Genomic DNA, 13,275 nt, shown 5'->3' on the forward strand with positions numbered 1-13,275 from the left:
CAAACAGCACAGCTCGCGGTAGACAATGATTACCTAGTAATTAGTTTACACAAAGCTTCCTATTTAATGGCAAAACGCTGTAATTAACGCGTGACAGAAAATCAAAGGGTGCTTTGTAAGCATATGAAAAATTAACACCGCAGGCCCATAGCTTTATGTACTGATTAGAAGAATATTAAATCAATAGGACAAGCAACCCAACAGCTTGCATATCTGATTATTGTAGGGTCCTAGGAATGTAACCAAGGGACATAATTGGTGTGCCTTGTCATTTTATTAGGGAATCAGGGAATCACCTGAAACCCAAGAACTGGTAGCCACATTAAATATAATAACCGATGGAGCGGCAGCATCACAGCTTGTGCTCTGATGTAATAGGTAAACACGGCATGAGAGCCCATCGACGGCAATAGAGCAGGGAGATGAGTGGAGACCTCTTCTGTTAGCCAATATAATTTTAGCATCGCTGTTAAGCTACATGCCATTCAGAAGCAGCTATCCAAAATGTTGCTGCTGCTGCTGCTGCAACGGGCATTTCTTTTCATTTCAGATCACAGTCCGGCTGGGAGACCAGGTCCCACACATAACCATTATGCTTCGGCAATATAGGATCGCTCGTTCTCTTTGTCCCACACTAGCAGTGCTGCAAGAAAAGTAAGTCATGACGCTGTTTTGGGTTGGCGGGTGGCTGGGCTTGGAGTAACGCTGCCCCCATCCCCAAAGCCAGTTCTGGGATCAGAAAGGGAGTGGGACTCGGACCAGGAAGGACTGGGCCAGTGGAAAAGGAGTGGGGCTTGGATCAGGCGCAGAACTGGCTTCATGGGGGAGAGCCAAGGCACCCTGCAAGCAATGGCTGCTGGGTGGGGGGACCTGCAAGGCAGATGCTTCCCTCCCCCTGCCCCCCAGGCTTGGCTCTGAGGGGTGTTCCTGCCCGAGCCCAGCTGGGGACAGGAGTCTAAAGCTTAACAGGCGGCAGAGAAAGCTGCTGGAATGGGCCCATCTTCTTGATCAATCATGCTCAGGAAGAGCAGGAGAGGGGCGTCGGGCACGGCTAGCTCCTCCGTTAAAACAAACAAGGTGGCCCTTGAGGACAGAGCAGCTGGTTTTGTGACCTGGGGACTGGTGACAAATGGTTATATCCCGCTTCTCAACAAGAAGTCCAACAAGCGGAGACGTTATACCAAACTACTGGTTCTTATTTGTACATATGTTTTGATTTCTGGTCTTTGACCGTAAACAAACTGGACTGACTGATATACACAAATAAATAAAATGGCTCCCTGTCCCCAAAGGGCTCACCATCTTAAAAAGAAACGTAAGGCAGATACCAGCAGTAGCCACTGGAGGGATGCTGTGCTGGGGATGGAGAGGGCCAGTTGCTCCCCCCCTGCTAAATATAAGAGAATCGCCACTTTAAAAGGGGGCCTCTTTGCTCCGTTAGCAGGGGCTCCCAAAGGCAGGTCCTCTTCACAACGTTCCCCACAGACAATTGCTTGACTGTTTCCAGACATGGGATGAGCCACATCGTGTCTCATCCTTCCTGGCTGTCCCTCATTTGAGAGGATTTCTGGATCCCCACTTGAACACCTATAGTCAGACTGAGTGGTGTGTGTGTGTGTGTGTGTGTGTGTGTGTGTGTGTGTGTGTGTGTCTCAAATGAAAAGTCAGTCCAGTCTGTGGTTCCTGAGGAAACCACTGGTGGGCTCACCTTGTATGTAAGCCTCTGGCCGGTGTCCATTTCTGCCAGCCCTGAGCAGTAAACAAGGGTCAGCAGCAAGGACTGCACAGGGGCCTTCCCCAGCCCAGGAGCTTTGGGGCAAGAGCAGAGTCTTGGCCTCATCGGGGTGCGGCCCAGCCGACTCCGGGCAATGGGAGCTCTCTCTGCAAAGCTAGCCACAGGACTTCCCCACAAGGCTGTTGCACCAGCTCTGAACCGCTAGGACTCGTCATCGTGGGCCTGGTGACTCAGCCTCTTCTTGAAGCTTCTCAGGACTCTGACTCACAGCATGCACAGGGCTTGCCTCCCCTTCCCCTTCCCAAGTAGACCGGATGGGGAGGATGCCTGGGGCTAAGCTTCAGCATGGGCCCACTGCCACAGCTGGTGCTCGGGTGCTGAGGATAGTGAGGAAGGGTCCAGTGCCAGGGCAGGGAGCACTGGGTCCCTTGCAGCTGCCATCTCCTCGTGTAGGATGTCCTCCAGGGATGGCCACCAGCTGACCCTCAGGCTCCCCATCGGTACTGGGGGCCACCACAGGAACCTGCTCCACAGGGGCCTGAGTACCAGTGGGTCAAAACAGTATGGCTGGCATGAGGACTAGATGGGGAAACTGTTCACTTCTGGGTGCTGCTGCCTCAGCCTCTTCCAAGAGAAGGGCCAGGAGAGATGCTCCAGACCATGGACAGCAACCAGAGCGACAGCTCAGGACCATGGTCAGGGCCGATCAGGAGAAGGCAGAGCTGGGTAGTGTAGCAAAGGGAGAAGTTGCCCCAATGGGGCTTCTCTGCAAACCACTAGGTCTTGAAGCCTGCTGCCCAGGCAGGGTGATTTGGCCCCACTCCTTCCAGGAGCAAGCGCTGGTCCTTCAAAGGGGCCTTGCCTGATTTTGCAGGCGTCTCTCCCACAGCATGGTGGGGGGTTACCATCATGGCCGGGAGCTCCTTGGAAGATTTCCCTGAATTGGAGGACATGGGCAGGGCTGTGCTCTCGGGTCTGGCGTGGGTGCTGATGGGGGTTCTTCTGGTTCTTCCAGTGTGGGGGTTCTCAGTGGCAGAGGGTCAAGCCTGGTAACTGAGCAAAGAGGCACCTTTCAAAGTGGCCATTCTCTTCTACTGAGCAGGGGGAGTGCAACAGGGCCTCTCCAAGCCCAGCACAGCATCCCTCCAGTGGCTGTTGCTGGTGTCTCCCTTGAGCGTGTTTTTGTTTTTAAGACTGTGAACCCTTTGGGGACAAGGAATTATCCATCTTATTTATTAATTTATTAAATGATTAATTTATTATTTATTATTTATCAATTAACCATCTTATTTATTTGTTCTTTATTTTTTCTATGTAAACCACTTTGATCCTTTGGGTTGAAAAGCGGTATATCAATATGCATAGTAATAGTAGTGGTAGTCACTGGGTGCCGGGGCTGGTGGGGCCTCCCCATCCCACTCCTCCCCTGGACTCTCTGCCACATCCCTCCCTTGAGGGGCCAGCTTTGGGGCAGGAATAGGCTTGCTGTGAGAGCCAAAGTGCCTCCTTGGATTTGCTTGGACCACCAACTTCCTCAGGACTTCTCTGGGGTCCTAGCAGATGGTTTTAGACGGAGATGCCAAGAAAGCACGATGGCTGTTATGTCTTGGCTGGATGGCCAACATCCTGTTTGGAGGATTCAAACACCAGACTCCATTTTTAAACAGAATAGACGCTCAGTACGAACTCCTGCAAACCGCATTATGTTTAATCGGCTGCCCTACTACATACCAATGAAGGAAAAACCTTGGGATCGTGTCATAAACTGCTATGCAAATGATGCTATTTGTAAGTATTAACATAATTTAGTGCTTAGAGTCATATTCTCGTTTCTAATAACTCTACCAGAATGGAGAGTCTTTTGCCATGTACTCCTAGCCTGCAGGATAGTCTTTCATCACAAAACTGAATTTTTTAATAACCTGCCAGCATATGTTTGGTACGTGGCAGCTTAAGTCGATGACACAATGTCTTCATTATCGAAAGAAGCAGGTCTCCATACTGTAATAGGACATTAAAGCATGCCTGTGCTCATAAACTAATGCTTTGATGCCTAAATGGAGAGCATTACCAGAGCATTCAGTAACAAAGGAGAATGTTAATCCTCTGCACTCAGTGGCAGCACTCAATGAAGAAGATGACAATTCCTTTCGAAACAGGCACGATCAGTGCTCTTGCAAAACACAGGGGGCTAAAACCTGGAGGTGAGAAATGATGGCCAGATGTTATTGGGGGTAAAAAAACCGACAAAACTGGGCTTTCAATGAGTTTGTTTGCACGACTTGTGCTCTTTCTCTGGTGTTTGCCAACACTCCTGTGTCAAGAATGCCAGTGGGTCACTCCGAGCACAAGATGAGCACTCGGAGGAGGAGGAATGTATTTGAACACAGGAAGCTGCCTTCTACCCAGTCAGCCCATCAGCCCAGGATCACCTACTTTGACTGGCAGGGTCTGAGAGAGAGAGAGAGAGAGAGAGAGAGAGAGAGAGAGAGAGAGAGAGAGAGAGAGAGAGAGAGAGAGCTTCTCATCGACTGCTACCTGACCTTAGGGACATAGAAGCTGTTTGATACCAAGTCAGACCCTGAGTCCATCTAGCTCAGTATTGTCTACACAGACTGGCAGCGGCTTCTCCAAGACTGCAGGGAGGAGTTTATTCTCAGCCCTATCTTGGAGATGCTGCCAGGGAGGGAACTGGGAACCTTCTGCCTGCAAGCGGGCAGATACTCTTCTATTGAGAGATGGCTCCATCCCCTAAGAGGAATATCTTACAGCACTCACTTGTAGTCTCCCATTCAAATGCAAACCAGGGTGCAGGCAGCTCAGGCAGACACACGGCCAAGACCCCAGGAGATGGATGCACTCATGCCCTTCTGCCTGGGCAAAAGCTCAGGTCCAAACCCGGGGCTACCCAGCAGGGCAGCGCTGGTACTAGCCGTGATCCCGACGCTTCACATGAGCAGCCCTACTACGATAGGGCTACTCGTGTGAACAGCCTTAATGTCACACAGGATCAAGACAAATGACACTTCCCACCTAATTTTGATGGATTAAAAAAAGAGAAAGAAATGGTAGTTCAAATTTCCCATGTTCTTTCTTTTAAACATAGAAAGAACAATCAGCCACATTTGCCCTTATAATGTTTTCTCAGCTACAGCAAGGTTCAGTCTTGGCTCTGGCTTTATTAAATGACAATTCAGCACAAAATAATTACTGAAATCAAACATTTAAATATTAGCAACTGTTTAAGCAAAAAGGGAATCTGATTTGTATCCATATTCAAATCAATGGCTCATCAAGATTGGTCCATCTCTCGGTCTACGAAGAGCAGGCTAAAAACTTCGAGACCCTCACAGGAATTTCCCTCACACACTTGCCTGCCCAGCCCTTTCCTTGCCTTCCATAATTATCTGCACTTTCAACCTGCCAAAGGCAGCGTACTTACTGTCTGAAGTAAAAAGGAAGGGACACGAAGGGCAGGGAGATGTGTGCGTCCCAATCCAGGGATTGCATCGAGTTCTGAAGCTTGGATCAGCACACAGAGCAGCATGCCTGCAGGGGTTTCTCCCTTCACTCCAATGGAGGAAGCAGATTTGCACGGACATTCTTTAACAGGTCTGTTACCGACACTGGAATGAATGGGGCAGCCTGCACCTGTGAGAAATCCATGCGTGTGCAAACAGACCTGTGGGATAAAGCTGAGAAGAGCTCTCTTCCTCCCTCTCTCAGCTCTGGACCTTAATGACTGATTCGCGCACCCCATATTTACCCTAATAGGACTCTGAAATCAAGACAGCCCCCTTAAAAAATACAGAGTAAATCCAGGTTATACCTGTATTTACCCCAGAGAAAGAGGACTCTGAAATTAAGACGAACGACGACCCCCCCCCCCCAATTCCTAAAACCAAAGAACTTTTCAAAAACCTAGTCTTGGATTCAGGTAAACCCAGTAGCCTTTGCTTCCTGACGGGAGAGAGGTTCTCCTCCATGTGTACTCAGTTTGAGCCCACGTGCTTGAGCAATCTAACGAACAGCACCCAGAATGCACAGATGTACTTTAAAATGGACTTTTATGTGGGAACATTGTCTGAGATGGTTTTGGCCCAAGCAGGGCAGGAATCCAGGAGGGAAAGAGCCTCTGGGGACCAAAAGCCTGACCCGTTTCGAGACGGCAAGAGCAATGGCATGAAAGCTACTGCAACACCCAAGTTAGACACAAGGTGGGGTAACCCGGATGGAAATGCACAGCATGGAGACAGCACATCTGCAGCACAGCAACAGCCACCCAACTTTCAAAGACGGTCCGGCAGCGGCTGTGCTTTGCAGCTCATGGCAAGAACGAAAGAAATGCCGCTCGGGTGAGGAGAAGGTGAAAGAGCGGAGATGCTTCGACTCACAGGGCCGATGTGCAGGAATGCAAGCCAGCAGCAGCTTGGTGGGGACATGGAATCAGGATGTTGTTTACTTGTGCGCATTTCGATTCTTCCCCAAGGTCTTAAGGCAGCTGCCACATAGACTTCATTTTCATTATAAGGAAATATCAATATGGACAAACAGATATAAGGAAGCTGCCTTAGAACTTTGGTCCATCTAGCCCAGGACTGTCTAGACTGACTGGCAGCGGCTTTCCAAGGTTTCAGGCAGGAGTCTCTCTCCCAGCCCTACCTGGAGATGCTGCCAGGGAATGAAGCTGGGACCGTCTGCATGCAAGCCTGCAGATGCTCCCCTACTGAGCAATGGCCCCATCCTCTGAGGGGAATGCCTTACAGTGCTCACATGTAGTCTCCCATCCAAATGTAAACCAAAGTGGACCCTGCTTAGCAAAGGAGACAATTCATGCTCATTCCTTCAAGAGCAGCTCTCCACCCCTGTATATACACACACAAATACAGACTTAACCTTAGCCAAGGTACTACAAAGACCACAGAAGAAAAGGTAACTTGCTTGGTCTACGACGTTTTCACTCTGAATCTGTTAAGGAATGCTTAAAAGCAATCTCTGGGCACAGTTCACAATGCTGCTGCTGTACCTTGAAGGTCTGCTGTGACTGAGCCTGGCTAAGAGATTCCCTAGCACCAGAACAACTCAAATGCTCAGCCCAGACTGCCCTGTAGAGACCTTTGCCACCTTGCGAGGCTGTGCATATCTATTTATTTATTTATTTACAGGTTTTTTTACAACACCATCCTCATAATTGACTCCAGGTCACTTATGATCACTACCAAACAGACAATGGTGAAATAGAAACAATACCAAAGAAAATTAAACAATATAAAATTACATTTCAGCACCCAAACAATTAAAACTTCACATGGAGTTGAGATCATAGGGAAAAACTAAAACCTAGTGCAAAAAAATAGAGGGAAGAGTTTAGCTGGTGCCTTCACACAATCAGAGATTGAACCACACAAATCTCATGTGGGAGGGAGTTCCACAAGATGGGGGTAACTAAAAGCCCTCTCCCTCGTCACCATTGTTGACAACCCCAGAAAGCTGAGCATTCCACATACCAGCACCTTTCAATCCCCTTCCCAAAGCGGTCTGCCCCACCCATTTCAAGAAGCTCTTTTAAAGAAAACTTCTTGGTCTGCCACGCCTTTGGAGATGAAGATGGCGGCTTTCCTTCGCATCCCCATTCCTGATTGCCTTTCTTTTTCGCTTTTAAATTGTGAGCTGTACTTTTATTGTTGTATTTCATGGACATTTCTGAATTTCTGATTATTTCATACTTATTATCATGATCATATTTGCTGGTCAATGACCGAATAAACTTATCTCTCTCTCTTATGATCATATTGGTTGTGTGGTTATTTATCTGGAGCCACCTAATGGTGCAGCGGGGAAGCAACCTGCCTAGAGAGCAGCCTAAAGAGCAGGAGCTCGAATCCCCGCTGGTGTGTTTCCCAGAATATGGGAAACGCCTATATCAGCAGTGATATAGGAAGTTGCTGAAAGGTATCATCTCATACTGCGCGGGAGATGGCAATGGTCAACCCCTCCTGTATTCCACCAAAGACAACCACAGGCTCTGTGGGCGCCAGGGGCCGACACACACCAACCCAATGGCACAACAACTATTTATCTGGAGTGACAGGCTGACAGTATGAAAAGAAATCAATAATTTTAAACATTCATGTGCTATTAAAAGCAGGAGGCTCCAGACAATGTTCCAACCCATGGCATGTGAGGGCAAGGACCCTGGGACTTACGTGGGCCCATTTACTCTTCCATATCTCAGGGCCGTATCGATGGATCTCCTTCTGGACCCACGGGTAGCACCTGAGGTGGTCAATGATGTCGCAGTATGCTGTGCCGTTCCCCGCATAGTCGTGGTCCATCTTGAACACCCAGCGCTTCACTTCTGGGTAGTCAAGGATCAGCTGGCTCAGGACCTCAAACACCTGGGGTGGGGGGAAAGACGGGAGGGTTTAGCTTCATGCTCCAATTGACACCATCCCAAACTTGAACCAGCTGCACTTGAGAGTGCATCACATCGAACTTCTACATTGGCTCTCCCCAGTCCGCTTCCAGGCCCAATTGAAAGCGCGGGTGCTGACCCCTAAAGCCCTAGATGGTGGAGGGCCTGGGTACCCCAGGGGCCGCCTTCTCCCACACGAGCCTGCCCACATAAGAAGGTGCTATGTACTGAGTCAGACCCTTGGTCTATCTAGCTCAGTATTGTCTTCACAGACTGGCAGAGGCTTCTCCAAGGTTGCGGGCAAGAGTCTCTCTCTTAGCCCTATCATGGAGATGCTGCCAGCGAGGGAACTTGGAACCTTCTGCTCTTCCCAGAGCAGCTCCATCCCCTAAGGGGAATCTCTTACAGTGCTCACACATCAAGTCTCCCATTCATATGCAACCAGGGCAGACCCTGCTTGGCTCAGGGGACAAGTCATGCTGGCTACCTCAAGACCAGCTCTCCTCATACCCCACATACCAAGACCTGTTCCAAAGACCTTTCCCTGAATCCCCCTGGCATTGGAGGCAATGCACGTGCCTTTTTATTTTTTCCAGACCTTTTAGTTTTGAGTTTTTAACTCTAATTGCATTGGCAATTTTGCTGCTATTTTTAATTTTACTTTGAGCTGCTCTGGAAACCCAGTATTGAAGAGGGGGTATTAAGTACATGAAATAAGCAAACAAGACTATGTATCTTTTTTTCAATATACAAAAATTTCATTTTTGACAACCATCTTGTGGCTTCATCGTTAGTGAATCTGAACTTAACCTTACAAAAGAAATTGGCTTAGGAGTTATTTGTCACAACAGCAATCCTCTGGGTTCCAAGACACTTTTTTATTATTTGAACTTCAATCACAAATGGAATTATTATTTGTTTGCTCTGTGTCCCGTTATTCGTTGCTTTTGAAAGCCCAATAAATGGGTTTTCGGTTGACAATTCCCCTACAGAAATGAAACGGATCAATAGTATTGTAAAGATTGTACCAATGGAAAGAGTTATGGGCCGTCTTTAAGTGAAAATTGAACTGCACCTTAAATTATTGTCACCTTCCTTTGATTATTTAACGCCTCGCGTCAATATTTCATGCGAAGCATACAGCAGGAAACAAAAACCATCTGAAACAAATCGAAATGGAAGCTGATGTGTAAGTAGGCTTGTGGGGTGTACTTTGTTAAAGCAGGAGATGCAATATTACAGCTAACACTTAGGCCATGCCTGCACTGTGAGACATTATTATGTTTGCACAGTCGCGGTGATCTTTGGCTACAGGGAGTTTACCTGGAGCCATCCGCTTCTGAATCGAAGGGATGCCTCTCAGGTAAGAGCCACTCTGCACCACTTCTAGAAGGTCTTCAGCTACTACTACTACTATAACAAATATTTATATACCGCTTTTCAACAAAAGTCCCCAAAGTGGTTTATGTAGAGAAATAAAGTAAATAAATAAAATGGCTCCCTGTCTCCCAAAGGGCTCGCCATCTAAAAGAGAAACCTAAGACAGATACCAGCAACAGCCACTGGAGGGATGCTGTGCTGGGGACGGAGAGGGCCAGTTGCTCTCCCACTACTAAACAGAAGAGAATCACCACATTAAAAAGGTCCATCATGGAACTGCCAGTGAGGGAGCTTTCTTTTTTCTAAGTAAACCACATCTCCCCTGTCTAGACACTCCACCCAGGGAGAAAGTCAATGGGGGACCTCTGGCACTTGGACCCTCAGCCTTGTACTGTAAGGGTTCTCAAACTTGGGTCCCCAGATGCTGTTGAACTACAACTCCCATCATCCCCAGCCACAATGGCCTTAGGCTATTCAGCCACTGTGGCTGCATACTATAGGAATCGCCGTCCAACGACATTGGGGGGCCCATGTTTGAGAACACTAGCAGTACTCTGGTGTTCTCCCTGGATCCTTCCTGGGTTCTGGACATGACCCAGCCCATCATTCTGCATGGACTCATCCATGGGCTTCCTCGCCAGAAGATCAGCCCTGCCCCTAACTCCCATATGCTTTTCTAGATATTGTCTGCATGAAGCACAGATCAGGTGAGTGACTGAGAAGGCAGGGTGGCCCTCTCCACCCCCCGCACAGGACCTCCAGTGACTGCTGCTGGTGTCGATCATGTTTCTTTTTAGATTGTGAGCCCTTTCGGGACAGGGAGCCATCTTCTCTCTCTCTCTCTCTCTGTAAACTGCTTTGGAACCTTTTGTTGAAAAGCGGTATATAAATATTTGCTGTTGTTGTTAGAGACAGGGCCTTTTCGGTTGTGGCCCCTCGGCTTTGGAACGCCCGCCCTGAAGAGCTTCGCCATGCTCCCTCCCTCAGTGTTTTTAAAAAAACACAGATGTTTTAAAAAAACATCTTAAAACACACCTTTTTAAGGAGGCCTTTTAATATCATTATTTTGTTATATCTGGTAGGTTCTTTAGCTTCTTATAATTTTCAGTTTTAATTTGAGCCTGATAATTGTTTTCAATCTGACTTTAAAAAAATTAATTTTATTACTTGTATCTGTGTCTATGTTATTGTTGTAAGCCGCCCCGAGCAGTATTGCACTGGAGGGGCGGGGTATAAATATTTTAAATCAATCAATCAATCAATCAATTGTTGCGGCCAAACTGGATATGACCATGGCCGTTCTAGGGTTACAACTCCCCGTGTCATTTTCTTCTCTGAAAAGTAGCGAGGGCGGGGGAGGGGGAGTTGGCTTGGGGCTGCGAGGGGAGGGGGATTCAAGCTGGGGAGTGGGCAGGAGGAGAAAGGGTTAGACCCACCCCCTCCAAGTGCCACAGTCGCGGAGCTCTCAGGGCCCACCGGGGCCAGTCCTCAGATGCTCTGAGCTGCCCTTGATGCACAGCAAGCAGCTAGCACAGACAAGGCATTGGAGGCTTCCTTCTGATTACTGATGATGTGGATTTTACCTGCCATCTGGAATGTGCCACCTATCACGTTACCTTCTACTGTTTAACGATGAAGAGGGTTTTCCAAAAACCAGCTGCATTCATAAATCCAAGAGACATCACAGCCTCCCCAAACAGTTATGATTCATATCAGTAACAACAACAAAAGTTATGGATTCTTGCCCTTGGAAGAGATAAAACGGGGCACATTTCTAAAAGTAAACACAAACAGGCAGAGCTTTCCTGATATGTTTTCTGAGGGGCTTCTAGCTGTGTGATCAATTTTGAGTTTCAAATGCTTCTAATCCAAGGGAAAGTTCATATCTGTCCATTTAAAAATGAGCGCTAAAAGAAATGGTCATGGTAGCTGTTGATGCTCCAGAGTGTCCCAACTGCTGGAAGCCACAGTGGAGTGCCTCACCTGAAAGATCCATGGGTTGCCTCGGAGATGTTCTTATGGCTGATCCAACTTCAGAAAGTGAATCTGGTTCTGGGCTGTATTCATGTTTGGTTCCCTTGTGAGCGACAATGGAGAACCACACAAAATGCTACCATATGGAGGCTGTTGCATGATGGGAGTTTTTTGCCCAAAGAAGTTTGTACAATTCCTGCCAGGGGCATCATTAAGGGTTGGTCCACTGGTAGGGTTGCCAAATTCTGGCTTTCCAAATCTGGGAGCCTAATTTGCAAATGATGTAAATTGGCTGGAGAATGATTTCTGAGCAGAACAGTGACTGCACATCTTGCTCCATAACTCCACTTCTACAAAGGCTAGAGCTTAGCTTTTTTAAAAAAAGAAAGAAATCTGAAATCTGGGAGAATCTGGGTGGGCTAAGCAAGGTGGGTGAGATGCTTAAAATCCGGGTGAAACCCAGAATTTCGGGAGGACATGGCACTCTACCCATTGGGCATGGATCCTCAGTGAATTGCTCACACCCAGAATCTCATCAACCAACTCCTCCTTCCTTAGCCACTTCCAGAAAGGAAATGCAAGCACGGAGGCACCTGACCTGAGCAGGGGAGAGAGGAGCTCCTGGCCTCACCTCGCTCTCAAGCTCTTTGCTGCTTCCACCTTTGTAGGTGCTGGATTATAATATTGGAGATGTTTAAAAGCATACGTGATTGTTCTTGGGGGGATAGGAGTCCGTGCAGTGTAGTCAACAGGATGCTGGATGTGGGCAAGCAAGACCTGCGCTGAAGGTCAAACTACATATGAAGTTTCATCACCAAAGTTTTCTTTAACAAAAACAAAACAAGACTTGTGCGGGCCCCAATCCAGATCAGGCCCATAGCCGGGGAGGGTTAACCCTTCACAGATTCACACTGAAAACCGGCTTCAGAGCCCTGGCAGAAATTAGGTCCTGGCCATCAGAAGAAGAGCTGATGGGGACAAGTAGGGATTCCTAACGGTCTCCCTTACAGGTTCTCCTAACAGCCCGCACTGTGCCCGCTCTTACCTGTGGCCTGCTGTAGATGTCATACTGGCCAGGGGGCATGGGCACCCCCGCAGCAGCAAAGACCCTTTTGCTTCCCGACTTGGAGCTATAGAGATGAGCCACTTCAGGGGCAGAGCCAAAGATGGGCACATCTAAGGCATCAGCCACTTCCAGGTCATCTTGGTGAAGGAGTCCGCCGACCATGTAGGCCTCTTTGCCCTGGATCAGGTTTCGGATCCTTTTGATGGTCTTGGGGCTGTATTTCAGGAGGGTAGCCAGGGACAAAGGGCGGTTCTGTACGGAGATCACATTAGTCTCGTTAGGAAGTGCTCTTTCTCTCCGTTTCACGAAGCTAATTTATAATGTTGAGCGCAATAAATACATTATTAATAGCAGGCTGGGTTATGACCTATCCTGTAGCGTAGCAGTTTAAATTGATAAAAGCTGTTGGGGTGAGGCTCCATAATCGCTCACATCTTTAGTGTGTCGGAAATGGGCTCGCTGGGAATAGAACTAATTACTACACATCTGTATTTATTTGATCCACGCGGAATTCTCCTTCTGTCACTCGGAAGAGAGGCTTGCGGCCTTTGGATAACGGTGATTCATCTCAACACTTCTGGCATGGTTTGACTCTACCGCATCAGCGAGAGAGAGAAAAAATCAATACGAAAAAATGAAGAAGAAAAAAACCCTCCTAGCTGGAGCTATATCTTACCATGTGAGGATTGCAGTCTGGAATGGTTC

The 13,275-nt window shown here is 48.0% G+C and overlaps 1 protein-coding gene across 6 annotated transcripts in view; it reads right to left on the reverse strand.

Moving 5' to 3' along the window:
• IQCH (IQ motif containing H) overlaps positions 1-13,275 on the reverse strand; it is a 78,921-nt gene that overhangs the window by 28,322 nt on the left and 37,324 nt on the right. For all 6 annotated transcript variants that reach the window (XM_053273215.1, XM_053273216.1, XM_053273217.1 and 3 more), the window contains 2 exons: positions 12,550-12,822; positions 7,942-8,133 (listed from right to left, as the gene is read on the reverse strand). In XM_053273215.1, the coding sequence (XP_053129190.1) occupies positions 7,942-8,133; positions 12,550-12,822 (465 nt within the window). The remainder of the gene's footprint in view (positions 1-7,941; positions 8,134-12,549; positions 12,823-13,275) is intronic.

The sequence above is a fragment of the Hemicordylus capensis genome, chromosome 10 (assembly GCF_027244095.1).
Source record: "Hemicordylus capensis ecotype Gifberg chromosome 10, rHemCap1.1.pri, whole genome shotgun sequence".
NCBI classification, from domain to species: Eukaryota; Metazoa; Chordata; class Lepidosauria; order Squamata; family Cordylidae; genus Hemicordylus; species Hemicordylus capensis.